The 24,398-nt window shown below is 48.7% G+C and overlaps 1 protein-coding gene across 1 annotated transcript in view; it reads left to right on the top strand.

Moving 5' to 3' along the window:
• Window positions 1-21,902, top strand: part of LOC141994483 (mucosa-associated lymphoid tissue lymphoma translocation protein 1-like) — a 77,679-nt gene extending 55,777 nt beyond the window's left edge. The window contains exons 12-16 of the mRNA XM_074964720.1: window positions 213-340; window positions 1,571-1,702; window positions 5,852-6,003; window positions 15,725-15,850; window positions 20,632-21,902. Coding sequence (XP_074820821.1) covers window positions 213-340; window positions 1,571-1,702; window positions 5,852-6,003; window positions 15,725-15,850; window positions 20,632-20,994 — 901 coding nt within the window. The 3' untranslated portion in view covers window positions 20,995-21,902. The remainder of the gene's footprint in view (window positions 1-212; window positions 341-1,570; window positions 1,703-5,851; window positions 6,004-15,724; window positions 15,851-20,631) is intronic.
• The last annotated feature ends 2,496 nt before the right edge of the window (window positions 21,903-24,398 follow it).

The raw sequence follows: 24,398 nt of genomic DNA, 5'->3' as shown, positions 1-24,398 counted from the left end.
CCAATTTTTCAGCCCCTTGAGTTTGCAAGGATTCTGTATTATTCCCCCAGAATTGGCAATTGACTTTCCAGGGTCCCTCTTAATATGGCCAAAGCAATAACTAGGCCAATAGAAAGGAAATCCTGAATCAAAGTGTGTCTCTGGGGTTTACGGGTGCTCCTGCGCCATGTCTGTGTGGCAAGCAGCTGAGGGTCGTGTGCTTGCCTTCTAAGGAGTGAAGATGCAGAAGCCTATGAAGTTCAGGATGGGGAGTTCAGTTCTGGGATCTTCATGAAGTATCTGAAAAAGCACATTCTGCAGGAAAAGAAAGTGACCCACGTGCTGGAGGATGTGTTGGAAGGTAAATATTGCACCAGAAGTTGTTTAGTTAAAGCTGGAAGCTACTTGTTCCAGGTAGTAAAGTTGAGGTACAGTCATTGATCAAGGATTCAAAGGAAGGGGAGATGGAACAAACAGACAAATGAAAGGCCAATGAGTCTCCAGGCCCAGACAGTGTGTCCAAGAGCATCAGAGTAATAAAATCCATCTCTTGTTAAAATCAGTGAATACGCAGGGGGATGGCCATTGTATCTTTCTTTACAAAAGGCTCTAGAGGTGATCCTGGGCATTAGAGGCCAGGAAGCCTCACATCATAGCAAAGTACACTGGTTTCATTAGAATAACAAACCACCTGGGTGAAATTGGCATACTGGGTATAAACCAGCACAGCTTCTGCAAACAAAAATCCTGCCTTTGCCATCTACTACAATTCTCTAATCATGGCAACAACAAAGCAGGGGCGACAGGAGAACCAGCTGATAGCATTTACCCAGTCCTTCAAAAATCCCTGGCAAAGGCCCTCGCAAGAGGTTATTAAGGAAATGAATTAGTTGTGTGTAGATGTGACAAGTCAGAAACGGGCTGAGACAGAACAAAGTGTAGAAAGGAATGGTCAGTGTTCCTCAAGGCACAAGGGAAGCAGTGGGGTCCCCATACTAAGTCTGGTGCTGTTTGTCATATTTGTGAATAATCTGGAGAAGTGAGGTGGCAATGTTTGCTGATGATTCAGTGGCAGTTGAAATCCAGTGTGACAAATGCGAGGTGAGGAGCGATCTGAACTCTTCATTCACATTGCTGGATTCTCAATGGACTGTACTCACTCGGGACAGGGACCTGGGGGTTGCTGCAGGCAGCTACATGAAACCTCTGCTCAGTGTGTAGGCGCGGTTCAGAAACCAAACAAGATGTTAGGATGCGTAAGGAATGGGATGGTGAATATTCCAACACCCTAATATTCCACCCTTCGCTTGGCTCCTGGGTGCAGTACTGCTCAGTAGCTCATAGAATATACAGTGGGGGGTTCCGAGTTGGGCCAGGAGAGTGAGGGGGCGCAGTAGGAACTGTATGTGGAGAGACCGGAATGGCTGCAGGCACGGTGTGAGCCAGGCCCCCAATTTAGGGGGAAAATTCAAAGGCACAAAAAGGAAGTGGGTGCCCAAACCCCACTGACTCTCAGTGGGAGCTGGCTGCCTCAGCACCCTTTGCACCTTATCCCTTTGAACCATTCCTCAGGCAGCTCTTTCTCCCCCAGACATTGGCCGGGACCCCTTGGTAACTGGAAAGCAGGTGATGGAGATCAAGCACACTCTGAAGGAAGCCCGGGCACTGACAGACCCCATCTGCACCACTGGGCCAACTGCAGAGCTCTGGGGACACAGCCATGGTAAGAGACCAGTGCAGAGCCCTTAGCCACGCTGTCTCAGCCCCGGCCCTGGGGGTCCCAGGCAAGGTACATTAGCATCTGGTTCTTAAATATGTCTAACATCAATAGTGCACAATGTTGTATTTGGGATTCACTGCTCCTGCTTCACGCTGCGCCCTGTTCACAGCTACACTGCCCCCCCATAAGGGGGCGCCTCAGGGTGCTGCTTCTCTGCCACCCCCTCCAGGAAGTGGTCCAGGCCATGGAGAGGGCTAGCAGAGCTGTGGGAACCATTTTGGGAAGGGGTTGGGGTGGGTGAATCCAGAGGGGGATGCTGCTGGGGTCTGGGCATACAGCACAGAATGGGGTGGGGGCCTAAGGGTCTCTTGCCATAAGAGTCAGATGGGGGAGAAGCAGCGGCAGCACCCAGAGAGTGGGGAGCAGCAAATAGAGGGAGGTCCCGCTGCCACTGTCGAGCAAGAGGCTTTTCCTGGCAGGTTCAGGCCCTGCTGGGATTGGAGCAGGAAGCTTGCAAGGCAAGCCAGCAGGCTTGAAGAAGTGTGGCCAGTGAGGAGGTGACTCAGCTGCTGGCTGAACACTGAAGCGATTCCTGTCCAGGGAATTATAGTGGAAATAATGGGATGGGGCAAAGAGAACAGCAGCAGCAGGGAATTTGCAGAATGGCAGTGGCAGGCTCAAAGAGGAGATCAATCCACTGGTACCCAGGGTAGCAGCCTGGGCCAGGGCAGGTCACAAGGAGTATCCCAGGGATCACTGCCCAGCCATGGGCCAGCAATTTACAACAACTATACATACCTTCCCACACTGCAGGGGTAACTCAAGCACTGCAGGCGGAGAAAATAACGGCTGGGACAGGAGGGGCACCCTCTCAAAATGTAACTGTAAACAGAGAATCATCATCAAATGGGTGTGGTTTTAGGGGGTTCCACAGGGATCAGTTCTTGGCCCTACGCTATGTAATATGTTTATTAATGACCTGGAAGAAAACATTGATAACGTTTGCAGATGGCACAAAAATTGTGGGAGTGGTAAATAATGAAGAGGACAGGTCTCTGGTACAGAGTGATCTGGGTCACTTGGCAAACTGGGCACAAGCAACGAATGTGCATTTTATTACAGCTAAATGTAAATGCATATTGTGACATACCAGGGTACAATCCAGACTAATGAGCAGCTGTATCACCCCTGCCCTGCAACCTTGGGTGCCTCTGTTTTCCAGAAGCTGGGAATGGGTGGCAGGGGTTGGATCACTTGATGATTACTTGTCCTGTTCATTCTCTCTGGTGCACCTGGCATTGGCCACTGTCAGAAGACAGGATACTGGGCTAGATGGACCTTTGGTCTGACCCAGTATGGCCGTTCTTCCGTTCTTACAATGCCTTGATAAAGTATCTCCCACCTGGGCTGCTCACAAACAGCCACCAGCATGGAAGTTACACCCAGAGTGTCTGTGTGTGACTGCAGCCTGTCAGCCATACTTGGGTTATACTCTAAGTCTCACCATCCTGGGTTATACTGCAGGGTGACCCCAACATACCCCCAGACCCATATTTCCCCCCAGAAATGTACGTCGTGTTCTGCCTAGAACTCTCGGGGACAGTACAAAATATTTTATGTCCGTTATTCCTTAAAGGGAATAATGTGCAGGGTTATTATCTCAAATAGTTATTCAGACACTTCAGTTTAAACACATTGGATTAGATAAAACAGTAAAACAAGTTTGTTAACTACAAAAAGAGAGATTTTAAGTGAGTACAAGTCATGAGCATAAAAATCAGAAATGGTAACAAGGAAAATAAACATAAAATGTTTACTAATACCTAACTTAAACTATATCAGATTCAAGCAAAATTTCTCACCATGTGCTTTCTTTCAGCAGTCTTACTGACCAGTACCCATCCCCCAGAGTCCAACGACTGCTTCCTTTGTTGCTTCAGTTGCAGTGAATGTGATGGGCAGGCAGAGAGAGAGTGGGTGCCTTGGGGTATTTGTCCCTTCTTTTTAAAGTTTCAGTCCCTCTCTTGAAAAACATTTCCAGCTGGGCACTAGAAGGCAGAAAGTCTATGTGGAAGGATGTTCCCCTTTTCTCATCAGTGAGCATCCTTTGTTTCCCTTCATCTTGATGACTCTGTTTACTGCTTAAGGTAAATTAAGCAGAGCACACATTCCTTTGTTTAGGACAGACTGTTTGCCAACCTCTGTTTGAGCAGGGCTGTGGGGTTTGCAACATGTGTTAATAACATCATACAGGGAACTGTTATAACTTTACGTACAATGTTGCCACACAAATTTTATCAGGACCATACTGACCAGTAAATTATGAGTTTTCAGATGATACCTTATAAGGCATATCTTTGTACAAAAATTATTGCAATAACATGTAGGGTGTGAACACCTAGGTATATTCTGTCACACATATATCTAGGCACAAAGAATGTAGGCCCTACTTACAGGATGGGGGATTCTATCCTGGGAAGTAGGGATTCTGAAAAAGATTTGAGGGTCGTGGTGGGATAATCAGCTGGGGCAACATAGTGACCAAAAGGGCTAATGCAATCCTTGGATGCATAAACAGGGGAATTTCAAGTAGGAGTAAAGAGGTTATTTTACCTCTGTATTTGGCGCTAGAGTGACCACTGCTGGAATACTGCATCCAGTTCTGGTGTTCACAGTTCAAGAAGGGTTAGAAAACATGTCTTATATCGATAGATGGAAGGAGCTCAATCTGTTTAACTTAAAAAAGAGATACTTAAGGGGTGACTTGATAACAGTCTATAAGCACTGTTGTATTAATTTAGATGTAAAGGCATTAACATAACCTAGCCACTGTCCAGTATTAAACAGTGTTAAGGCTTGGGGTTTGGTCTACAGAGACTTCAGCCTACTTAGTCCCATGGCAAACACACCATTAAAAATCCTTTTAACCTTTTATTAAAGATAAAGAAAAGAGGGGAACACAGTTAAAGCCTTTACAATATAAAGTATTAAATAAGGCTTTCATTTTAACAGCATACCTTGTTCCCTTTCTTGTTAGCTGGAGAGAGTTTTTAGAAGGAAGAATCCCTGTGTCTGACAGTCTCTAAGATGGTATCAAAGCTGGTAATAACTGTCCTTTTGGAGAACAGAGAAGAAGTTAGTTGAGATGGGCTGGAGCTCTCTTTATTATTAAGGTCCAATCCTGTTTCATCCCAGGTGATGGTTGGGAATCAGCTGGAGCTGGTGGATGTGGTGAGGTCATCTGGGTCCTTTTCTCTGGCCCTGTCCAGTCAGGACATCTCTCAGGACCAGGATGATGAAGGCCTGGGGTCCCAGGAGATGGTGGGGGTGGCAGTCATAATTGTGAATCTCATCCCAGTAGCCAATTTTTCTCCCAAAGTCTCTTTTCTTCAAGGACCCCAAAAGGGAGTGATGGGCAGAATAGCTCATCCCCTCATTATTTTGTCCACTAATTAGGCCTTGTTTCCGAAGCACCAACTTTGGTTCACTAATTTCTGGTTTCACACTCAAGGACTGTGTTAAAATCATGCTTGGTAAACCAAAAATGATCTTAACACAATCCTTGAGTTATATCAGAAGGCCTTTTTGTTTGGACTAGCTCAGTCTTTTTGTCTCCCTTTCATGCCTTTTCCCACCAACATTGGCTGTTCCAGGTTACTGTGACATCTTATGAACTTACGCTCACTTCTTACAGTTGAACTCACAAGCGGTAATGAAGCTTACGAATTTACCCTAAAACAGTACCTACTTGGGGAACAAATAGTTAATGATGGTCTCTTCAGTCCAGCAGAGAAAGGTCTAACACAAGCCAATGGCTGGAAGTTGAAGCTGGAGAAATTCAAACCGGAAATACTACATACATTTTTAACAGTGAGAGTAATTAACCACTGGAACAATTTACCAAGGGTCATGGTGGATTTTCCATTGCTGACAATTTTTCAGTCAAGGGAAGATGTTGGGTCTGCTCTAGGAATTATTGTGGGGCAGTTCTCTGGCTGGTGTTACGGCGGTCAGCCTAGGTGATCACAGTGGTCCAGTAGAATCTATGAATCATTCCCATCTGCTGACAGGGCACAGCAATGAGACAGAGAGCGCTTGGTGTGCTGTGCATTCTGGCCTCTGCCATGACTCCTCCTCTGATTTCACTTACAGAGTTGCTGAAGGAGACACTGACTTTTCCATGTGGCATCCAAGTGGAACTACGCTTCCAGGTGGTTTTCTCTAACGTAATGCACGTGAGTGCAAAGCTGCAGGCTCCTCCTCCGCACGTCACCGACATCCGACTCCTGCTCTGCAGACCTGCGGTGAGCTCCATCATGCCTTTGGCTGGGGACCTCAGGCTAGTGTCCTGAACTTCCCTTCAGCCCCTTTTTTCAGCAGGATTGAAAAGGCAGCAGAAATAGTAATGCCAGTGGTTGGGCAGGAAGGAGGAACAGTGTGCAAGTGGGGGTTGTGTAGTGTGGGTGGTGTGTGTATAGTGTGAGTGGGGTGTGTGCTGTGTGGGTAAGGTTTGGGAGGGAGTATACGTCCAGGAGAGGCTGAGGGGCTCAGTGTGTAGAGAAGGTGGGATGTACATTTGGGATGGTGGGGAGGGGAGCTGGGAGTGTTTGGGTGGGTGGGTGGAAGCCTGAGGTAGTGCTGTTGGGGTAGGTGTGTTCAGGGGCCAGGCAAGGGGCAGTGAATGTTGAAAGGCGGGTTGGGGATGAGCTGTAGAATGGGCATATCACTCTGTTTCTAGGGTGTTTGTCTGGCAGCTCTCTGGGGAACTGCATTTCTGACCATCATAAAGTGGGGGATCTGGGGCTCTTTGCTCTGCCCAAGGATGCTCACTCAGTGAGGAAGAGAGTCCTGCCTGGGATCCTGTAGCCAGCAGGAATCAGCCATGCTGGACCCTACATGCTCCAGCATGGGGACAGAGCACCACAGGCTGGCTTGCTGTATCCTGGGGACAGAGACACTGGAGGGATGTCAGATGCTGCTGGAGACAGCTCAGTGCAATGCCCTTCCCAGAGGGAAGAGCTTGTGTGGGCTGAGTGGCAGTGCATGAGCAGGGGCTGAAGTGCTGGGTGGGGAACATTTCCCAGGAGTGTGCTCCTCTTACGGCAGGCGCTAGGCAACAGCAGGCACAACCGGCACCACCATGGGCCCATTTCACACCTACTGGGAGGGATGGCCCTCCGCTCCTGGCAGCAATCAGGACTGGTGATTCAGGGCATCCCCCTGAGGCTGTTCAGGGTTCCATCAGTCCAAGCCACAGAACAAACGTTCTAAATGCAGAGACGATGTGCAATGCCAAGGCTTTGTTTACCTTTTATGTAAATGTGTTTCCAATGTCTCTTGATTTACCTCGGGGTCACATTCAAGCAGGGGAAATCACATTCTTCTTCAAAAAGAAAAGGAGGACTTGTGGCACCTTAGAGACTAACCAATTTATTTGAGCATGAGCTTTCGTGAGCTACAGCTCACTTCATCGGATGCATACTGTGGAAATTGCAGAAGACATTATATACACAGACACCATGAAACAATACCTCCTCCCACCCCACTCTCCTGCTGGTAATAGCTTATCTAAAGTGATCATCAGGTTGGGCCATTTCCAGCACAAATCCAGGTTTTCTCACCCTCTGCCCCCCCACAGACAAACTCACTCTCTTGCTGGTAATAGCCCATCCAAAGTGACCACTCTCTAAGGAGTGTAAGGAGAGTGGTCACTTTGGATAGGCTATTACCAGCAGGAGAGTGAGTTTGTGTGTGTGGTTTTTGGAGGGGGGTGAGGGGGTGAGAGAACCTGGATTTCTGCAGGAAATGGCCCACCTTGATTATCATACACATTGTGAAGAGAGTGGTCACTTTGGATGGGCTATTACCAGCAAGAGAGTGAGTTTGTCTGTGGGGGGGCGGAGGGTGAGAAAACCTGGATTTGTGCTGGAAATGGCCCAACCTGATGATCACTTTAGATAAGCTATTACCAGCAGGAGAGTGGGGTGGGAGGAGGTATTGTTTCATGGTGTCTGTGTATATAATGTCTTCTGCAATTTCCACAGTATGCATCCGATGAAGTGAGCTGTAGCTCACGAAAGCTCATGCTCAAATAAATTGGTTAGTCTCTAAGGTGCCACAAGTCCTCCTTTTCTTTTTGCGAATACAGACTAACACGGCTGTTACTCTGAATTCTTCTTCAAGTGATCGCACATGTCCATTCCACAGTAGGGCTTTCTGTGCTCCCGTGCACAGTTGTCAAAGAGTTTTTACCTTTAGCAGGACTTGTTGGGACAGCTTGAATGCCCTCTGCTGCCTCACACACATCGTGTAGGCACAAAGGGCTGAGCAACCCCGGACCCTCCTCAGTTCCTTCCTGTCACCACTGATGGTTGTTGGAGCTTCCTGGCCTTGCTTCTGCAAATCTTTCCTGTTATCTGCTTATAGCACCTGTGTATCGTATGAGTAGTTAGTCAGTCAATTAGTTTCTTAGTAAACAAAAAATTGTTTTTGTTGTTTGTGTGGGTTCCAGCACCCAGTGTTGGGGACTCGCCCCAGTACCAGATGTAAGCCACGCTCTCGGGGTTTCAAGCCCTGACATTCTTGTGGCAAGGCCATGCTGAATAGTGAGCCACACCCCAGCTCCCTTAAATGCAAGGGCATTTTGCAAGGGCTGTAGGCCCAGTTGGAAAAATAAAAAGAGGAGCCAGATTAAAATATCTGCTCTTGGAGTAGGTGCTGCAGCCTCCATTTGAGACCTCTACTCTGGGCTCTGAGCACCTCGGCGTTGGTCAGTAGCACACCTCTGGTGCTACTGGTAGTGAGGGGCAGATCAGCATCTCCAGTACCGAAGAAGAGGCATCGGAAATTGGATTCAATACCAGGGTCATTGAGGGATTCAAAGAGGTTGACTCTGCTAAGGACTTGGGAAGGTGTTCTAAGAGGAAGCACTCCCCACAGCACACCTCTAACTAGGGGAGTTCATTGACTCCAGAGCCCAACGGGGCCTGTTGAGACCGGCTCCCGATGGACTTGCATCAACATCTCTTCATTCCTCGGTACTGCAGAGTGTCCTGGGGCAGTGAGAGGTGCAGACAGGGGCAAGAGAGGGCACAGCTCAGCACCCCCACCTTAAAAATTGTTCCAGAGCCACTGTACTGGGATATTTTTAAGTCCTGATTTACTGCTTACATCACTATCACGTCACGTGGAACAGCTCATTGCATTTGACGTGCGTGCTGTCTGTCGCCATTTTTTTTCCCACTGTAAGTTGAGGGGTACATTTGACAAAATGTCAGCTCCTAAGAAAGCAAAGATAAATGTCCGTTTATTTCAGCTTCCTTGGACAGGCACATTTGGATTTATTCAAAAGGACCATGCTGTTTGTGCTTTCTGTTGTGAAAGTGTTGTTTGTCGCACATCAGCTATTTGACAACATTTTCAAATGAAGCACGAGAAAACCTTTCTTGACGAAGCAGACAAGACTGAATTGATCAAAAAGGCAGTAGCAGGATATGAGAAACAAAGCAGTGTGTCTAAATGCTTAAGTATAAGTAAAAATCAAGCCACAGAAGGAAGTTACAAGATTGCACAGTGCATTTGAAAAAACGGAAAGCCATTTACAGATGGGGAATATATAAAAGAAGTTTTTCTCAGCAGTTTGGAAGTTTTGTTCAATGATTTGTCAAATAAAGATGCGTATCTAGAATAATAGAACTGGCTGTCTCTGCGAGGGCTCAGAATATGCTGGCAAACCACCTAAGCAAGTTGTTTATCAATCTCCACAGGGGTCCGTTTGCCCAGATATAGTAAGGTCCATTTTCCAGCTCTCGGGAACTCCCCAAGTGGATTTGCTTGTAACAAGGGACAACCAAAATGTCACTAGCTCTGTTCCAGAGCAGGACACAGCTGGGTTTGTTGATGGATCCTTTTCCCCCATTCCTCTTCTTTTCAAAGTTCTGTGCCAGGTCAAGCAGGACAAAGCCAATCTTATACTGATCAACCCAGCTTGGTCCCGTCAGTAGGGTTGCCAACTTTCTAATCGCACAAAATGGAACACCCTAGCCCCACCCCTTCCCCAGGAACCCGCCCCCACTGACTACATTCCCCATCCCTCAGTGGCTTGTTCTCTCCCACCTTCACTCACTTTCACTGAGCGGGGACAGGGGGTTGGGGTGCGGGAGGGGGTAAGGGCTCTAACTGGGGGTCCGGGCTCTGGGGTGGGGCCAGAAATGAGGGGTTCAGGGTGTGGGAGGGGATGAGGGCTCCGGCTGGGGGTGGGGCTGGGGATGAGGGGCTTGGGGTGCAGGAAGGAGCTCCAGGCTGGGGGATGGGGCCGAGGGATTCGGAATGTGGGAGGGGGCTGCAGGTTGAGGCAGGGGAGTGGGCTGTGGGAGGGGGTATGGGCTCTGGGCTGGTGGTGCAGACTCTGGGATGGGGTCAGGCATGAGGGGTTTAGGGTTTGGGAGGGGGCTCTGGGCTGGGGTAGGGGGTTGAGGTGCAGGGGGTGTGGGGGCTCCAGCTGTGGGTGCAGGCTCTGGTGTGGGCCCGGAGATGAAGCGTTTGGGGTGCAGGAGGGGGCTCTGGGTTTGGGGGAGCTCAGGGCTGGGGAAGGGGGTTGGGGATCGTAGTTGAGGTGCGGGCTTAGCTCAGGCAGCTCCCAGTCAGCGGTGCTGCATGGCTAAGGCACAGTCCCTGCCAATCCTGGCACTGAGCTGCACCCCGGAAGTGGCCAGCGGGTCTGGCTCCTAGGCGGGGGTGCCAGGAGGCTCAGTGCGCTGCTCTTGCCTGCAGGCACCACCCCCCCAGCTCTCATTTGCCACTGTTCCCAGCCAATAGGAGTGTGGAGCGGGTGCTTGGCGTGGGGACAGCACATGGAGCCCCACCCCTCCTCTCCCCAGGAGCCGGACTTGCTGGCAGCTTCCGGGGCGCAGCGTGGTGCCAGGACAGGAAGGGACTAGCCTGCCTTAGACCCGCAGCACCACCAACCGGACTTCTAATGGCCTGGTCGGCTGTGCTGACTGGAGCTGCCAGGGTCCCTTTTTGGCCGGGCATTCCAATCGAAAACCGGATGCCTGGCAACTCTACCCATCAACACTGTTTTTCTCAGCTTTTGGACCTATCAGTCTCCCGCTTTTGCTCCCACTTCCCACAGACCTAGTTCTGCAGAATCATAGCTGCCTCCTCTACCCCAGCCTCGAAGCTCTCCACCTGTTGGCCTGGAGGCTTCATGGCTAACATCAGCAGAGGAGTCCTACTCAAGAGAGATACAGGAGGTAGTGCTGAATAGTAGAAAGCCATCAACAAGGTCGACCCGTCCTGGCTGAATGGAAAAGATTTTCCATTTGATGGAGGCTGAAGGGGGGGGGCGGGGTCTTCCCCATCTTTGCTTCTGTTCAGCATGTGAAGGACTATATTTTGTACCTGAAACATCAAGGATTAGCGATTAGCTTAATTAGGACACAGCTAGCAGCTGTATTGACATTTCACCTTCCGGTGGATAACTGCTCCCTTTTTTCCAACCCGTTGGTCATAAGGTTTTTGAGGGGCTTGGACAGGGTGTTTCTGCAGGTACGGAGTCCTATTCCACACTGACGTCTGAATTCAGTTTTATCAAAGCCGATGGATCCCCCATTTTGAGCGTCTAGCAACTTGCTCTCTGTTATACATTTCAACAAAGGTAGCATTTGCAATAGCTATTACATCAGCCAGGAGAGTAGGGCAGTTCAGGGCATTCTACCCCCAAGGGATTGTAGAGCTCTCATCAGACGTGGGAGACAAACTGTGGGACTTGGTCTGACACAATGCCAGTCAATAGTCCGTGGAGCCAAAAGATGTGTTCAAGAAAGAGGTGGGTGTTTTCCAGGGCAGCGAGAACTGCACAAGAGGGGATCAAACAGGCCACCTTGGGCAAGTAATCAACAGCAACCAACCCAATTGTACATCCCTGGGAGTGGGGTAGTTCTGCTATAAAATCCAGGGACACAGTAGACCAGGGCTGAGAGAGGGTGTATATGGACTGAAGGAGAACACAAGGGTTCTTGGCCCGGGAACACCGATCACAGCAGGAGTCAGTGTATTTCCTGACATATGCGTGTATACCCGGCCACCAGAAATTTCACAAAACCAAGTTCCTGGTTTTAGTTTGGCCAAAATGGCTGGCGAGCTGGGACTCATAACGTACTTCAAGACCCTTGAATCTAGGCTGGCAGTCCGGAACAGAAATGCGTTGTCCGTAGTATAGAATTCCATTCTGCAATCGCAACTCTGAACCAACCTGGGGTCCGCATCACCCAGGCTCTGGCAGGTCTGGGTGGTAAAGGGGTTGTGAGGCAGCAGCGATTGAATGAGTGACACCAGGTCCCTGTCCACTGGTCCCAGGACAAAGGGTGATGGCATAAGGATGGTTGAATGCGGTGTTGTGCATGACCCAGCAAGTTCATCCATGCGGGACAGGGCATCTGCCCTCCTGCTTCTTGCACCTGTGTAGCAGGATAAATAGGTTTGGTTATAAATAGGGTAACTCACTTTCTGTTGCAATGAGGGAACAATGATATGTCCTGATACTGACAGTTTTCCTGTCTACTTAAGCCAAAGCTTACTTCAGCTAATGCAAGGTGTTATGGGATACTTAGCATAAGTGAACAGGATTATAGTATTGGCCAGTTTAGGCTATCTCACTGTTACAATGTTTGTGCTTAATGTATACTTATATGTATATGGTGTGGATGATGCATGTTATTAATATATTTATATGGTAGCCAGCATACGTTAGTCAACACAACCATGCCTGCTACTGTTTCCATCACTCCGCACTGACTCAGCCATTTGCGGCTTCAGAGTGACTCGCAGACAAATTCTGGAATCTGGTTATATAGATTCTAGCAGTGCCCACAGTATAATAATACTTAGCCCTTTTCATCAGTCACTCTCAAAGCACATCATAATCTTTAACGCAGTTATCCTTGCAGTGGGTTAAGGCAGTGCTGCTTTCCCCAATGTACAGAGAGACTAAGTGGCTTGCCCACGGGCACACAGGAAGTCTGTAGGAGAACAGGGGATTGAATGATGGTGTCTTTAGTCCTAGACTGGGATCCTACCCACTGGGCCATCTGTTGGGCACTTTACAAAGACAAAATGAGGGACAAGCCTTCCCCACGAGAGGCGACAGACAGGCAGACAGAGGATAGGGAGAAGAGGTGCATCATGTAAGTATGGGGATCAAGGTTGTGATTGTTTGTCTTGGGGATAGAGTATCACTATTTTTAACGGCTGGAAGATTTATGATGTACAGCGAGGCTCTCTGCTAAGGGTGTTCATGAGATTGCAAAGCCAAACATTACAGACTGGGTAATGCATGCCACAAGGGAGGAGAATGAATGCTGCAGGCAGCAAGGGAATGGCAGGGGAGGAGCTGCCTGGAGAGACACTGAAGGAAATGCTGGTGGGGAGGGAGGAGGGCAATGAGCCAGGAGAAGACAGGATTACAAATGGCAAGAGAAGAGAAGATGAAAAATTGTGGAAAAATTGGAAAGAGTCCAGCGGAGGGCAACAAAAATGATTAGGGGACTGGAACACATGACTGAGGCTGAGGGAACTGGGATTGTTTAGTCTGCGGAAGAGAAGAATGAGGGGGGTTTTGATAGCTGCTTTCAACTACCTGAAAGGGGGTTCCAAAGAGGATGGATCTAGACTGTTCTCAGTGGTAGCTGATGACAGAACAAGGAGTAATGGTCTCAAGTTGCAGTGGGGGAGGTTTAGGTTGGATATTAGGAAAAACTTTTTCACTAGGAGGGTGGTGAAACGCTGGAATGCATTACCTAGGGAAGTGGTGGAATCTCCTTCCTTAGATATTTTTAAGGTCAGGCTTGAGAAAGCCCTGGCTAGGATGATTTAGTTGGGGATTGGTCCTGCTTTGAGCAGGGGGTTGGACTAGATGACCTCCTGAGGTCCCTTCCAACCCTGATATTCTATGATTCTATGATAACGTGTCAAAAGTTGAGGTGAAGGTGGCGCAGAGGCCTTGAGATTTGACCAGAAACTGATCGTTAGAGACCTGGGCAAGAGCAGCTTAAGGATGGGGATTCAGTGTGAGGGAGGGAGGTGGAAGTAGTGGCTGTGAAGTTCAAATGGGCTGTGATCCAAGGAGAACACATGGGGTGGAATATTCCTTTTGTTCTGTTCCAGACGAACAGCCTGTCTTCACAGCAGAGTTAGCACCAGGTATAACTCTGCTGTTACCCCAACCAAACTCCCATGCACATAGACAAATCTCTAGCTTGAGTTTAATGGTGCTTTACACTCGCATGAGCTAGCCCATCAGGGGTTGGGGATTGGAGCTTGGGTGCTGCTGATGCTGGAGCTACTAATGCAGTGCAGACGCAGCTACTCTATGCTTGTCATATAAATACTGTGTTGCTAATCCAGGCGCTCTGTGCAGCTCCAGTGCTGGGTCACAGTGTGGCTGCTCTCACTTGAGCAAAGCTAACTCAAAGAGTTAACTCGAGCTAATTCAGCAGAGAAGACGTAGCCTAGTCACCTTCCACCTGAGACCAACACAGAACAGTGCAGCCCCGAGGAACAATTTCAGATGGTTTGAAGTAACTGACCAGGGGGTTGGACTGGGTGTGGAACTCCACCCCTTTACAATGCTATGTTCTACCCTCAGCAGCAAGAATGCTGCCCTTTAATGTTTCCTCCTAACTCTTTGCCTCAACCATTGTTGCTCTTTTCCGAGCTCCCTCCCATCTGCATCTCTCTGATGCACCAAGTACTTGGAAACAGACGCATCTTCAGGTCACGTTGGTTTGTACAAAAATACTCCAATCTCCAAGGTATTTGCATTTATCCAGTTCCTCCAAAATGAAGCCTGAATCGCGGTAACAGGAGCTAGGTCACCGATTGCTTCTGTTCATGCAGCAAACCCTCCTGCTGTCACTTGCCCTTCATGTACAGACATGCCTGTTAGCAGCAGGGATTGAACTCAGGAGCTTCAGCACCAGTGCACCAAGCTTGTGCCAAGACTCCAAACCTCCCCACGTGCACAAATGGGAGATCAGAGCAGATGTGAAAGTTGGTGTAACATGCCCACTGGTCTGTCTTGCTGCTAGTGTCACTTCTTACAAACTGTGCTCCATTCTGAGGGCTGTACTGCATTACACCTGCCTGCAATGGCCAGATGGCATTGAACAGCTAGCCTGGGGTCAGTGCAGCGTCAGTCCTGTCCTCGTACACTGACTGCAGGGGGCTTTTGTGGGGAACAAGCCCGAACACCAGCTGTATGCCACAGCAGTTCACACTTGGCTCAGAGGAGGCTCCCGAGCCATTTGGCAGCTCTTGCAGCCAGCGAGCACTGGCGGGGCAGGGCAGAACAGCCAGCACACCTAAGGATCTGGCCAAGTCTTTTAGGGTACCTCTGCTCTACCCAGCCCATGTCAGTGAGCTTCCCAGCCCAGGTCGACAGACTCGGGTTAGCGGGGCTCACACTAGTTCTCTAAAAATAGCTCTTCAGACAGCGCTTTGAAGTTGCGGCTTGGGCTGGAGGTCAGGCTCTGAAACCTAGGGAGTGGGGTGGGCTTCAGACCAAGCTGCAACATCAAAGCACTGTCTACACAGCTATTTTTAGCGCACCAGCGCAAGCCCTGCTAACCTGGGCTGGGAGGCTTGCTGATGGGCTGCGTAGACATTACCCATGAATTTGGAAGGGCTGTTGTAGTTGCTGGAATGCGCCACTAGAGGGCCTCATGATCCCACATAGCAGGCCAGCGTATTACAGACTCCCTGTTAAGCGAGGGCAGGTAACATCAAGTAGGGATGTACATTTGTTTTTACTATCTTTATGCTGGCAAAAGCCCTACAGTTCTCTGGCTGCTTTGTGCCACCAGAACAGCACAAAAGTGAATGCTCAGAAACTGTCCCTATGTTCTTACACTTCCCTTTTGTAGCATTTGTATTAGAAAATGCAGTATTTACCTTAACCAGAGCTCTCTGGCTTCTTTGGCTTGTGCTGAGAATGCTTTTTTGTTTATTCTTGTCTGTCTGCTCCAGGAGGTGCAAGAACTGGCCATGCTGAGTGACTGCCAGTCTGACCGGATGGTGTCGCTCCTTGTCTCACTGTATGAGCAAGAGGAATTGGACTGTGTGCTCCGGCTCTGTGGCCTACAGAAAATTCAGGTAAAAAAGCTATTCTCTGTGGAAACCTCACTACTGGCTTTACTGCCCCAGAGAGCAGCTGGTGCCTCCCAGACCATCCTTGCAGGAGACATACATCATCCTCAAGCATTCCTGACCCATGTTCCTGGGTGTGAAGGGAAACATTGGCTCAGATATGGCCATGGTGCTGCGGCCTCTCCCTGGGCCTTGAACTCTCCTGTGGCAGATTAATGACGAAGCCAACGCTGCTGCTGTCAGGGCAAATCACTGTTGGGGCACAAAAGATCTGTCCCCTTTGCTCAAACTTCCTTTCTAGCCCCTGAGACCAGAAAGCATGTTTTCCCCAGTCCTTTCGGTTTCAGACAGATGGCCGGGCCACAAGCAAAGACCAGGCCCATCTCCAGTGGCTTATAAAAAAATTTAATTCCATCAAGAGACACTTACCTATCCCATAGATGGACAAAGCTGCTCATTCAGAGCGGATGAGTAATAAACTGCAAGGCCAGAAAGAGGGATCGTTATGGTTATCTAAAAAAGAAAAGGAGGACTTGTGGCACCTTAGAGACTAACCAATTTATTTGAGCATGAGCAAATTGGTTAGTCTCTAAGGTGCCACAAGTCCTCCTTTTCTTTTTGCGAATACAGACTAACACGGCTGTTACTCTGAAACCTATGGTTATCTAGTCTGACCTGCTGCCTAGCATAGGCCAGAGACCCTCAGTCAGTCAGCCCTGCGGTGCTGGGACTGGTTCTTCCCTGCTATTCTGGGGGCCCAATACTTTGCAGCTTAGCCACAGCGTATCCTCACAAAAGCATCCAGACTTGGGGTGAAAACTCCAGGAAATGGAGAATCCATGAAATCCGTCCATAACCTGGTGCCAATGGATAATCGCCTCATTGTTACAAAATTGCACCTTATTTCTAATTTGAATTTTTAGGACCCAACTTCCAGTCACAGGATCTTCTTATTCCTTTATCAGCTAGATTAAAAAGCCCCCTACGTCAGATGTCCCTTCTCTGCATAGGAATGTAAAGGGGCGTGTGTCCCCCATCCTTAATCACCACAAAACCTGCTCAGTCTCAGGTTTTTAGTGTGTATTCCATATAATGTATTCAAGTGCCCCCCCTTAACACCTATAAAATGCAATATAACGATTCTAATTCCCTATTACGCTATGACCGTCAGCCCCTGTTTATCCAGGCCCTGGAAGGAAAAGAGATCTCCCTTCTTTGGGCTTGGCTTCAGTCTGAGCACAACTAGCTCTGTCCTCCCCCCTTTTCCCTGCTAACCCTGCCTTTTATCAAGCTAGTCAGCTGATGGGCCAATTAGTTCCTTCATCCAGCTCCCCCCATCGACCATCACTGGGGAAACTCACTAAGGCTGCAGCGAGCAGAGTGCTGACCCATCTATTAGACCTCAGCACTCTGTCACACACATCCCTCCTCTACCTAAGAGTGGGTTTGGGGGTTTTTTGCACCTTCCCCTCCTTGTAGGAGGTTCTTGCCTCTATACATTCCATCCTCCACCTGCAGAAATTGCTCCCATAATTCAGTCTTAGCCCACAGAGCTTCACACCTACAGGTCCACTCTCCTTATCTTCTTCCTTCTTGTCTCCGGGTTGTCCCCCTTTCTCTTCCTTCTCTAAGGCCTCTGGTTCTCCCAGTCCCACGAACTGGCCCCTGGGTTCCTCCCCTCACCCTTTCTGCCATGCAGTGACCTGGGACTGTCCAACTCTTGGGCTGTTCTTCTCCCCCGAACCTAGTTCTACCTTTTCCTTTTTCTCCCTCTTTTCCGCTGGAGCAGTTCAATTTTCACCTTGGCTTGTATCATTCTGCCTAGGGTGTTCTGATTCTGTTAACTCAGGCCGTTCCTCATTTGCTCCTTTTTCTAGCATGTGGGGCCATGGCCACTTGCTTTCTTTTTATAGGGGAAGGGGCTCAGTCCGTACCCTCTGTAGCCAGATGGGGTAGCCTCTCCATTACTCCCACCTGCTTCCATCTGCATTTCCCCTTTACCGCTAGGGATACCTCTGCCATTGGGCATGTTCTTCTCCCCTTGAATGCATGTTAACTCTCCCTTCTCCCTTGGGAGCCTCCAGTGGGGCTTCACTAAATCCCCCCAGATCAATAAGCATCCTGAGGCAATGTCCACAATCCCCCTTATTCCCATCTTTATAGGGATGGTAGGCATTTTCCTTTTCCTTCCCCCCTGGCAGTCCCAGTCCATCCACAGAACTCTGGGAACCTGCATTGCATCCTGGGGCAGTCCCGCTTAATATGTCCTGACCTTCCACATTGTTAGCATACTAGTGCCCAATTCCCTGAAAGAGTTCCTTTTGCTTCCTCACTTTTCTTCTTGGGGCTTTTCAGTTCCCACCCCCGCCCCCAGCCCCCTTGGCTCCAGACCCATAAGTAGCTGGACCATTCTTCTGGGAAAATTGGTTTCTGCAAACTCTTTGGAGAGTTAAATTGTGACCTCTAGGATGCTGGGCTGGTGCTGCCTGACCCAGATTCTGGTATTCTCTGGGAGGCTCAGGAGAAATTGGTCTAGTACTACCAGATCTGTAATTTCCCCCACAGATCCAATACCTGGCTTCAGCCAGTGGGCCGCCCAGGCTGTCAGCTTTTGTGCATATGCCCTGGGTCGTACCCCTCTAGTGGCCCAAAATTTCTGCTGGTATTTTTCAACAGACAGCTCTACCCAGTCTAAAATGGTGGCCTTCATAACATCTTAGTCCTGGGCCTGTTCCTTATTCAGGGCCGGTAAGCCACAGAGTTTTCCCAGTGAGCTAGAGTGCCACCTGGAGGGCCCACATTTCTTTACCCCATCTGGCGCCTGTGGCTACCCTCTCAAATGTTACCAGGAATGAGTCAAGATCATCAGTTGGGCCTGCTTTGCATAGAGTCACTCCTGGTGTATGACTCCCAGTCTCTGCACTAGGACTCACTAACTTCTGTAACAACTGACTAATTCCTGGAGGCTTTTCTGCTGCTTCGCTTGCCACACCAGCAGGGATTGACATTCAAATCGGTGGGATTGCTGGAATGTCTGCATAGTGTTTTGCAGCTCTTTCTGCTCCTCAGCCAACCACGGCAGAGTCTGCTGTGTCTGGATGCTGAGCCTTCACACCAACTCCCCCTGACAAATTTTCAGTCACCCCTGCAGGGGAATCCATATCCCAGACAAACCCACACTTGTAATGGGGCGTAGATCCCCCCAGTCCTTGATCACTGCAGAAACTGCTCACAGTCTTTTCTTTTAGTGTCTACTCCATGTAATTTATTCAAGTCCCCTCCACCAACACCTATACAGGGCAATGCCACAATTCTAATACCTATGACTCTAGAACAATCAACCTCTGTTCATCAGGGCCCTGGGAGGAAAAGAGATCTCTCTTCCTTGGGATTACCTTCAATCTGCGTACAGCTAGCTCTGTCCTCTCCTTTTTCCCTGCTAACCCTGTCTTTTATCAAGCTAGTCAGCTGATGGGCCAATTAGTCCCTTAACTCACCCTGCTTCCCCGTCTCATTAGTTAATTCCTCCCTATTTCCTCAATCGACCGTCGCTGGAGAAACTAAGTGCAGGTACAGTGATCAGAGTGCTGGCCCATCTATTAGACCTCAGCACTCTGTCACAAGCTCCTTATAAACTGCGATCAAATCACCTCTTATCCCTTGCTTCAAAACCCTTCCAATTGGTCAACATCTGTTTTAAGTGTGGATACCAGAACTGGGCACAATATTGCAATAATGGTCTTGCTAATGCCTTATACAGATGTACTACCATTCCCCCACTCCTCTTCAGTGATCTACTTATACATCCAAGGACTCTATATGCTCTCTCAGCCACAGCATTTCACTTTTGTTTATCAATTGTTTATCTGTCATAACCCCTAAGTCCTCTTCAGAGTCGCTGCTTTCCAGGATACAGTCGCCTATTCTGTAAGTGTGCCATACATTCTTTCTTCCTACACAAATGATCTTATATTTGACTGTGTTACGTGCATGTTGTTTCATTGCATCCAGTGTACGAAGTGATCCAGATTGCTCTGTGTCAGTGATCTGTTCTCGCTACTTATCACTTCCCCAGTTTGTGTCTTCTGCAGACTTACCAGCCATGATTTTATATTTTCTTCCAGATCATTGGTAAAAATATTGAATAGCAATGGGCCAAGAACAGATCCCACTAGAAACACCCCTATTCATTGACAGTTCCCCATTAACAACTACATTTTGAGGTCAGTCAGCTTTTAATCCCCAGAATGTGCCGAACTGAATTCATTTTGAGCCCTAATGCCAGACCTGCCTTCCCTGGTGCCTTCCCTGGGCCTAAACCTATGGCCAAGATGACTGATTCAAAACAACAACATTGCAACACTTTCATAAGAAATCGCAATCCTCACCATAAGAGGAGCAGCCTCCCACAGAGCCCCTGGCTCCACTTAGCCAAACTTCTGCGATGTCACCAGTGACAAAGGGTACATCCCAAGCACAGCTTATCCTGTCGCCAAGAGAGCTCATTTCAATGGAAGCCAGGAAGTCCAGTAGGTAGACAATGGGCCAGATTCACTGCTGGTGTAAGCAGATGCAATAACACAGTTAGCTAGTCGTGAATGTGTCCCGGTGAAGTTTGTCAGTGACCTGGGTCTCCTGGCCAGAGTTACGTGCTGCAGACAGTGTTTGGGGGCAGTGAGCTCCCAAGAGCACCCAGTCCAGCCTTTGGTCCGTTGGTGGTGGTTGAAGTGAAGCCTGCTTTAGGTTTTCATCTCTGATTCATTCTGAGTCTTCTGCTCTTTCCCCAGACTGATGTGCTGCTGCAGCTGGATTTGCATTACACCCAGCTGGGCACCAAGCAGAGGGCTTGCGAGAGTCTGCAGAAAATCCTCCAGAAATCTCTGCTAGCAAAACTGTTCAGCCCGAAAAGCTCTGCAAACCCATCCAGCATGGCGGGCCAAGAGGCTGCTGCCACCATGTGCCCCAAGGATGCCCCTGATGTGACTGTAGCCCATGAGGGCCCCAGCTCTCTGACAGCAGAGCCCAGACACAGCTGGCAATGTAGCAGCCAGTCAAACATATGCAGCGAGCCGGAGGAAAACGATGAGAGTGACCTGAGCAGCCTCTGCTCAGCACTACAAAGGACTGGCCCAGGGCAGGATTGTCCTTGACGTGGGGGAGTTCATCTCACTATCAGCAGACTGTATTTCAAGTTACAAACCAGACAACTCCCATAATCTGTATTCTAGTCTGAGCTCTTCTCCAGTCTGGCGTGGATCACAACCAGATGGTCAAGGCTGCTGTTGAAAGGGTTTCTCCTCTCATCCCATTAACAGGGAGTCCTAGTGAGCTTTATCTGATTCACAGGCAAAGCTATAAGCTGTTTAAAACAAGGGCCTTCTGCAGATGGCTGATTTTACTGTCCACTAGACAGTGTGACTGACATGAGTCATCACATTCCCGAACAGCAAATGTCATTCATTTACAGCCAGTGTTGGCAACTGAGCTGCTTTGAGAGTCACACTTTAATATACAAATGTCTATATCAAGCACTGACAAAACTGTAAGAAATGGTAAGTGAAGAGACCAAGGACCTTGCAGGCACGTCTGATACAACCACAGATACAATTAAAAAAGTAAACAGTTCTCTCAACTCTGTATAAATATTACAAAGAATTAACAAATGACAAAAGTAAAATTGTATGACTGTGTAGTTGTGTTCAGTATGTGATGCTGAAATGGTGTTAGGCTTTTCTATCTAATAGGAACATGCAAAAAACAATTGTACAATAACGTATATTTGTGTTTCTAAAGGATATATTTGATCTTTGTATTTGGGATTATGTTCATTTTTCTCTAAACCACCTTCTGATATCATTTTGCGAATGCACATAATTTTAATGTATTTTAACATATTTATTACATTGTTTTTCCCCTGGTTCTAACGTGGGTCAGAGTTAAAGGTTTTGTTATATTCTAAATGACAGTGTTTGTGGGATGCGTCTGATGTAGCTGGATGCTTTAACCTAGTGTTCTCTAGTGTCTGAGTGGTTTTGGGCATCTGTGGGTGAGATTCACAAGGGGGATTTAGGCATCTAATTGCCACTAAAGGTGCGTAGGTCCAACATTTAGGCACCACTGGCATTCACAAAACTCCTTCTCAGCTACCCCTAACCCTGGGGTGTCCATTGCCAAAGTCCCTGAGATGCCTAAATTTTAGTGGGTGGGCAGGCACACAGAGTGTGCTTTCTATTAAATATTCTTTGGAGTAAGGGCCTGGCATGTGGGCCTCCCTCTTCCCAGGTGGGTGCTATAGCTTCTGGGCTATGAAATCATTCTCACTCTCTGGCCCACTGAATATCTAACTATTCCCCTTTGTGACTGCCACCCTGTGTATTAAGGTGTGGATTTTCTTTCTAGTACTTAGATAACATGACTGCAGCCTTAACTGTAAATTGTCAGTTTTCCTCGTGTGGGAATTGCTTGGTGTTTTCTTTTTGAAGAAATGAAGGACCCTTCCAGTGTAGATTGCACGGCTGTAGCAAATGATTCACCTAGCGGGAAGCTCCCCTGTGCAATGGCTGTCACAGACTGAAGATACCAGTTAAATTTCATGTAAATCCTATTTTGAGGGCTGAAGAGATCCATAGGCCTTGTGCTGCCTCTCTGCAGAAGAATGAGGGGTGGATGTTCAGCTGCTATATAGCTCCACTGAAGTCTGTGTGCTGAGAAGAGAGACAGGAACCAGCCTTTGTGCACTGAGCAGCGGTGGTGAGAGAGGGAGCTCTGCTGGAGCGCACACTCAGAGCATCATGCACAATGCTTGCCACAGTGTACAGTCATGTCTTACCAGGGTGATGGCAGTCACCAAGTCCCCCTCATTCCCCGCCAAGTCTGAACGTGGGCCTTCAAGGGGCTGTCTCCTGCAGCATGTGACAGTGACTTTGTAATGTGTGGATGGCATCCTGGAAAGCAGCTCAGCACATCACAATACCATTGGGTGTGCAGGCATGTCTGTCTATCTGGTGTAGTTCCTTGGCATCTGAAGGCTGATTAGATATGTTGGGCCACAGCAAGCTCTGTGCCAACATCTGCTGCTTACATACCAGAGCATGAAAAGCCCAAGGAATTATTGGGCAGGTTGGATAGGGTTGCAGGATGTTGTAAGCCTCATGACATTAATGGTAATTGGGGCTTGGAGTTCTTTTGCTGGTGACTCAGTTTTGCTTGTCAGACACCAAACTAATAGTAACTTTAAAACATTCATTAAACTCCCATAACGAAAATTAATAGAACCTGGCCCTATGACTCTGTGCTAAAGGTGCAATGTTTCCGGGGGTCGAAAGTGTCTGAATTATTGTTAAAGTAGCCTGACAGGTCCAATTATAAGACCCTGTTTTCATTTGCTTATCACTTTGCCCAACTTTAACCTTCTGAACTGAAATTTTCTATGCAGGGTTTCTGCATTGGGATAATTTTTTTTACTTTAAGCTAAACCAATGCAGTCATTTCCAAGAAAGAAATTAGGGAAAAATACAATGTTTTGTCTATGTTAAAAAAACAATTCTTACAACTGTTTCATTGAGAAACGCTAGTTACTCCGGAGGGAATTCTGCGCCAAAAAATTAAAAATTCTGCGCACAGTATTTTAAAATTCTGCAGCTGGGGTTGGCCACTGGTGGTTTGGGGCAGCTGGGGCGGGGCAGGCTGGTGCTTGGGCTGACTTGGGCCAGCTGGCAGCCCGGGACACAGGGCAGCTGGGGCGGGCCAGCCAGTGGCCTACGGTGGCTGGGGCAGGTGGACCGGTGCTCGGGGAAGCCCGGTCAGAACTCCTTCAGCCACAGTGAGGGGCTTGGGACTCCAGCGAGTGGCGGGGGTGGAAGAAGGGCCGTGACTGTGGGACTAGCCTCCCCGAAGGAGGAGTTCATGTGCCACCTATGGGAGTGGAACATCACGCCACCATAGCTACCCTGAGCATGCCGCTTCCTCAGCCTGCCGTGTGTCTCCAAGTCGAGTGCCTGTCCTCTCACCCTCCATCACTGCCAGAGCTCCCTCTGTGCCTGATGTACACCCCTTAGTCCTAAACCTCAGCACCCCCTCCACTGCCCTGAGCCAGAAGGTGAGGGGGATAGGAACCGATGCAGGAAGGCAGAACCCAAAGGCTGGGGAAGGGGTTGGATAGCAGCAGACAGGCAGGAGTCAGGATGAAGGTGGGGGTTCCACAGGAGCAGAAGGAGAGTGGGCCAGGACCCAAGGGGACATGCATGGGCTGAAGGTACATGGACTAAAGCGTCTATCCTACTACAGCACTTTGCCCTCCAGAAACTGGTACTGAATCCAGGATTCCTGAGTCTCACCCTTCCTCTGCTATCAGCAAACACCTTTGAAACCCATCAACAAAGTGAGTGGCTCATTGTGACGTTCCCCTGGTGTTATCTGGACCGGTGATCTGCTAGGTCACTCCAATCCTTGACTCTGGGAGCCATCCTTACCCTGCTCTGCTGTGAGAACCCGCACTCCTGGGCTGTTCTGGCATGCCTGAATTGTGCAACTGAATGACACTAGCCAATATCTC

This window comes from Natator depressus, chromosome 10, assembly GCF_965152275.1.
Source record: "Natator depressus isolate rNatDep1 chromosome 10, rNatDep2.hap1, whole genome shotgun sequence".
NCBI lineage: Eukaryota > Metazoa > Chordata > Testudines > Cheloniidae > Natator > Natator depressus.
Note: the sequence above shows the minus strand (reverse complement) of the source record. Positions and strands in the feature narration are given on the sequence as shown.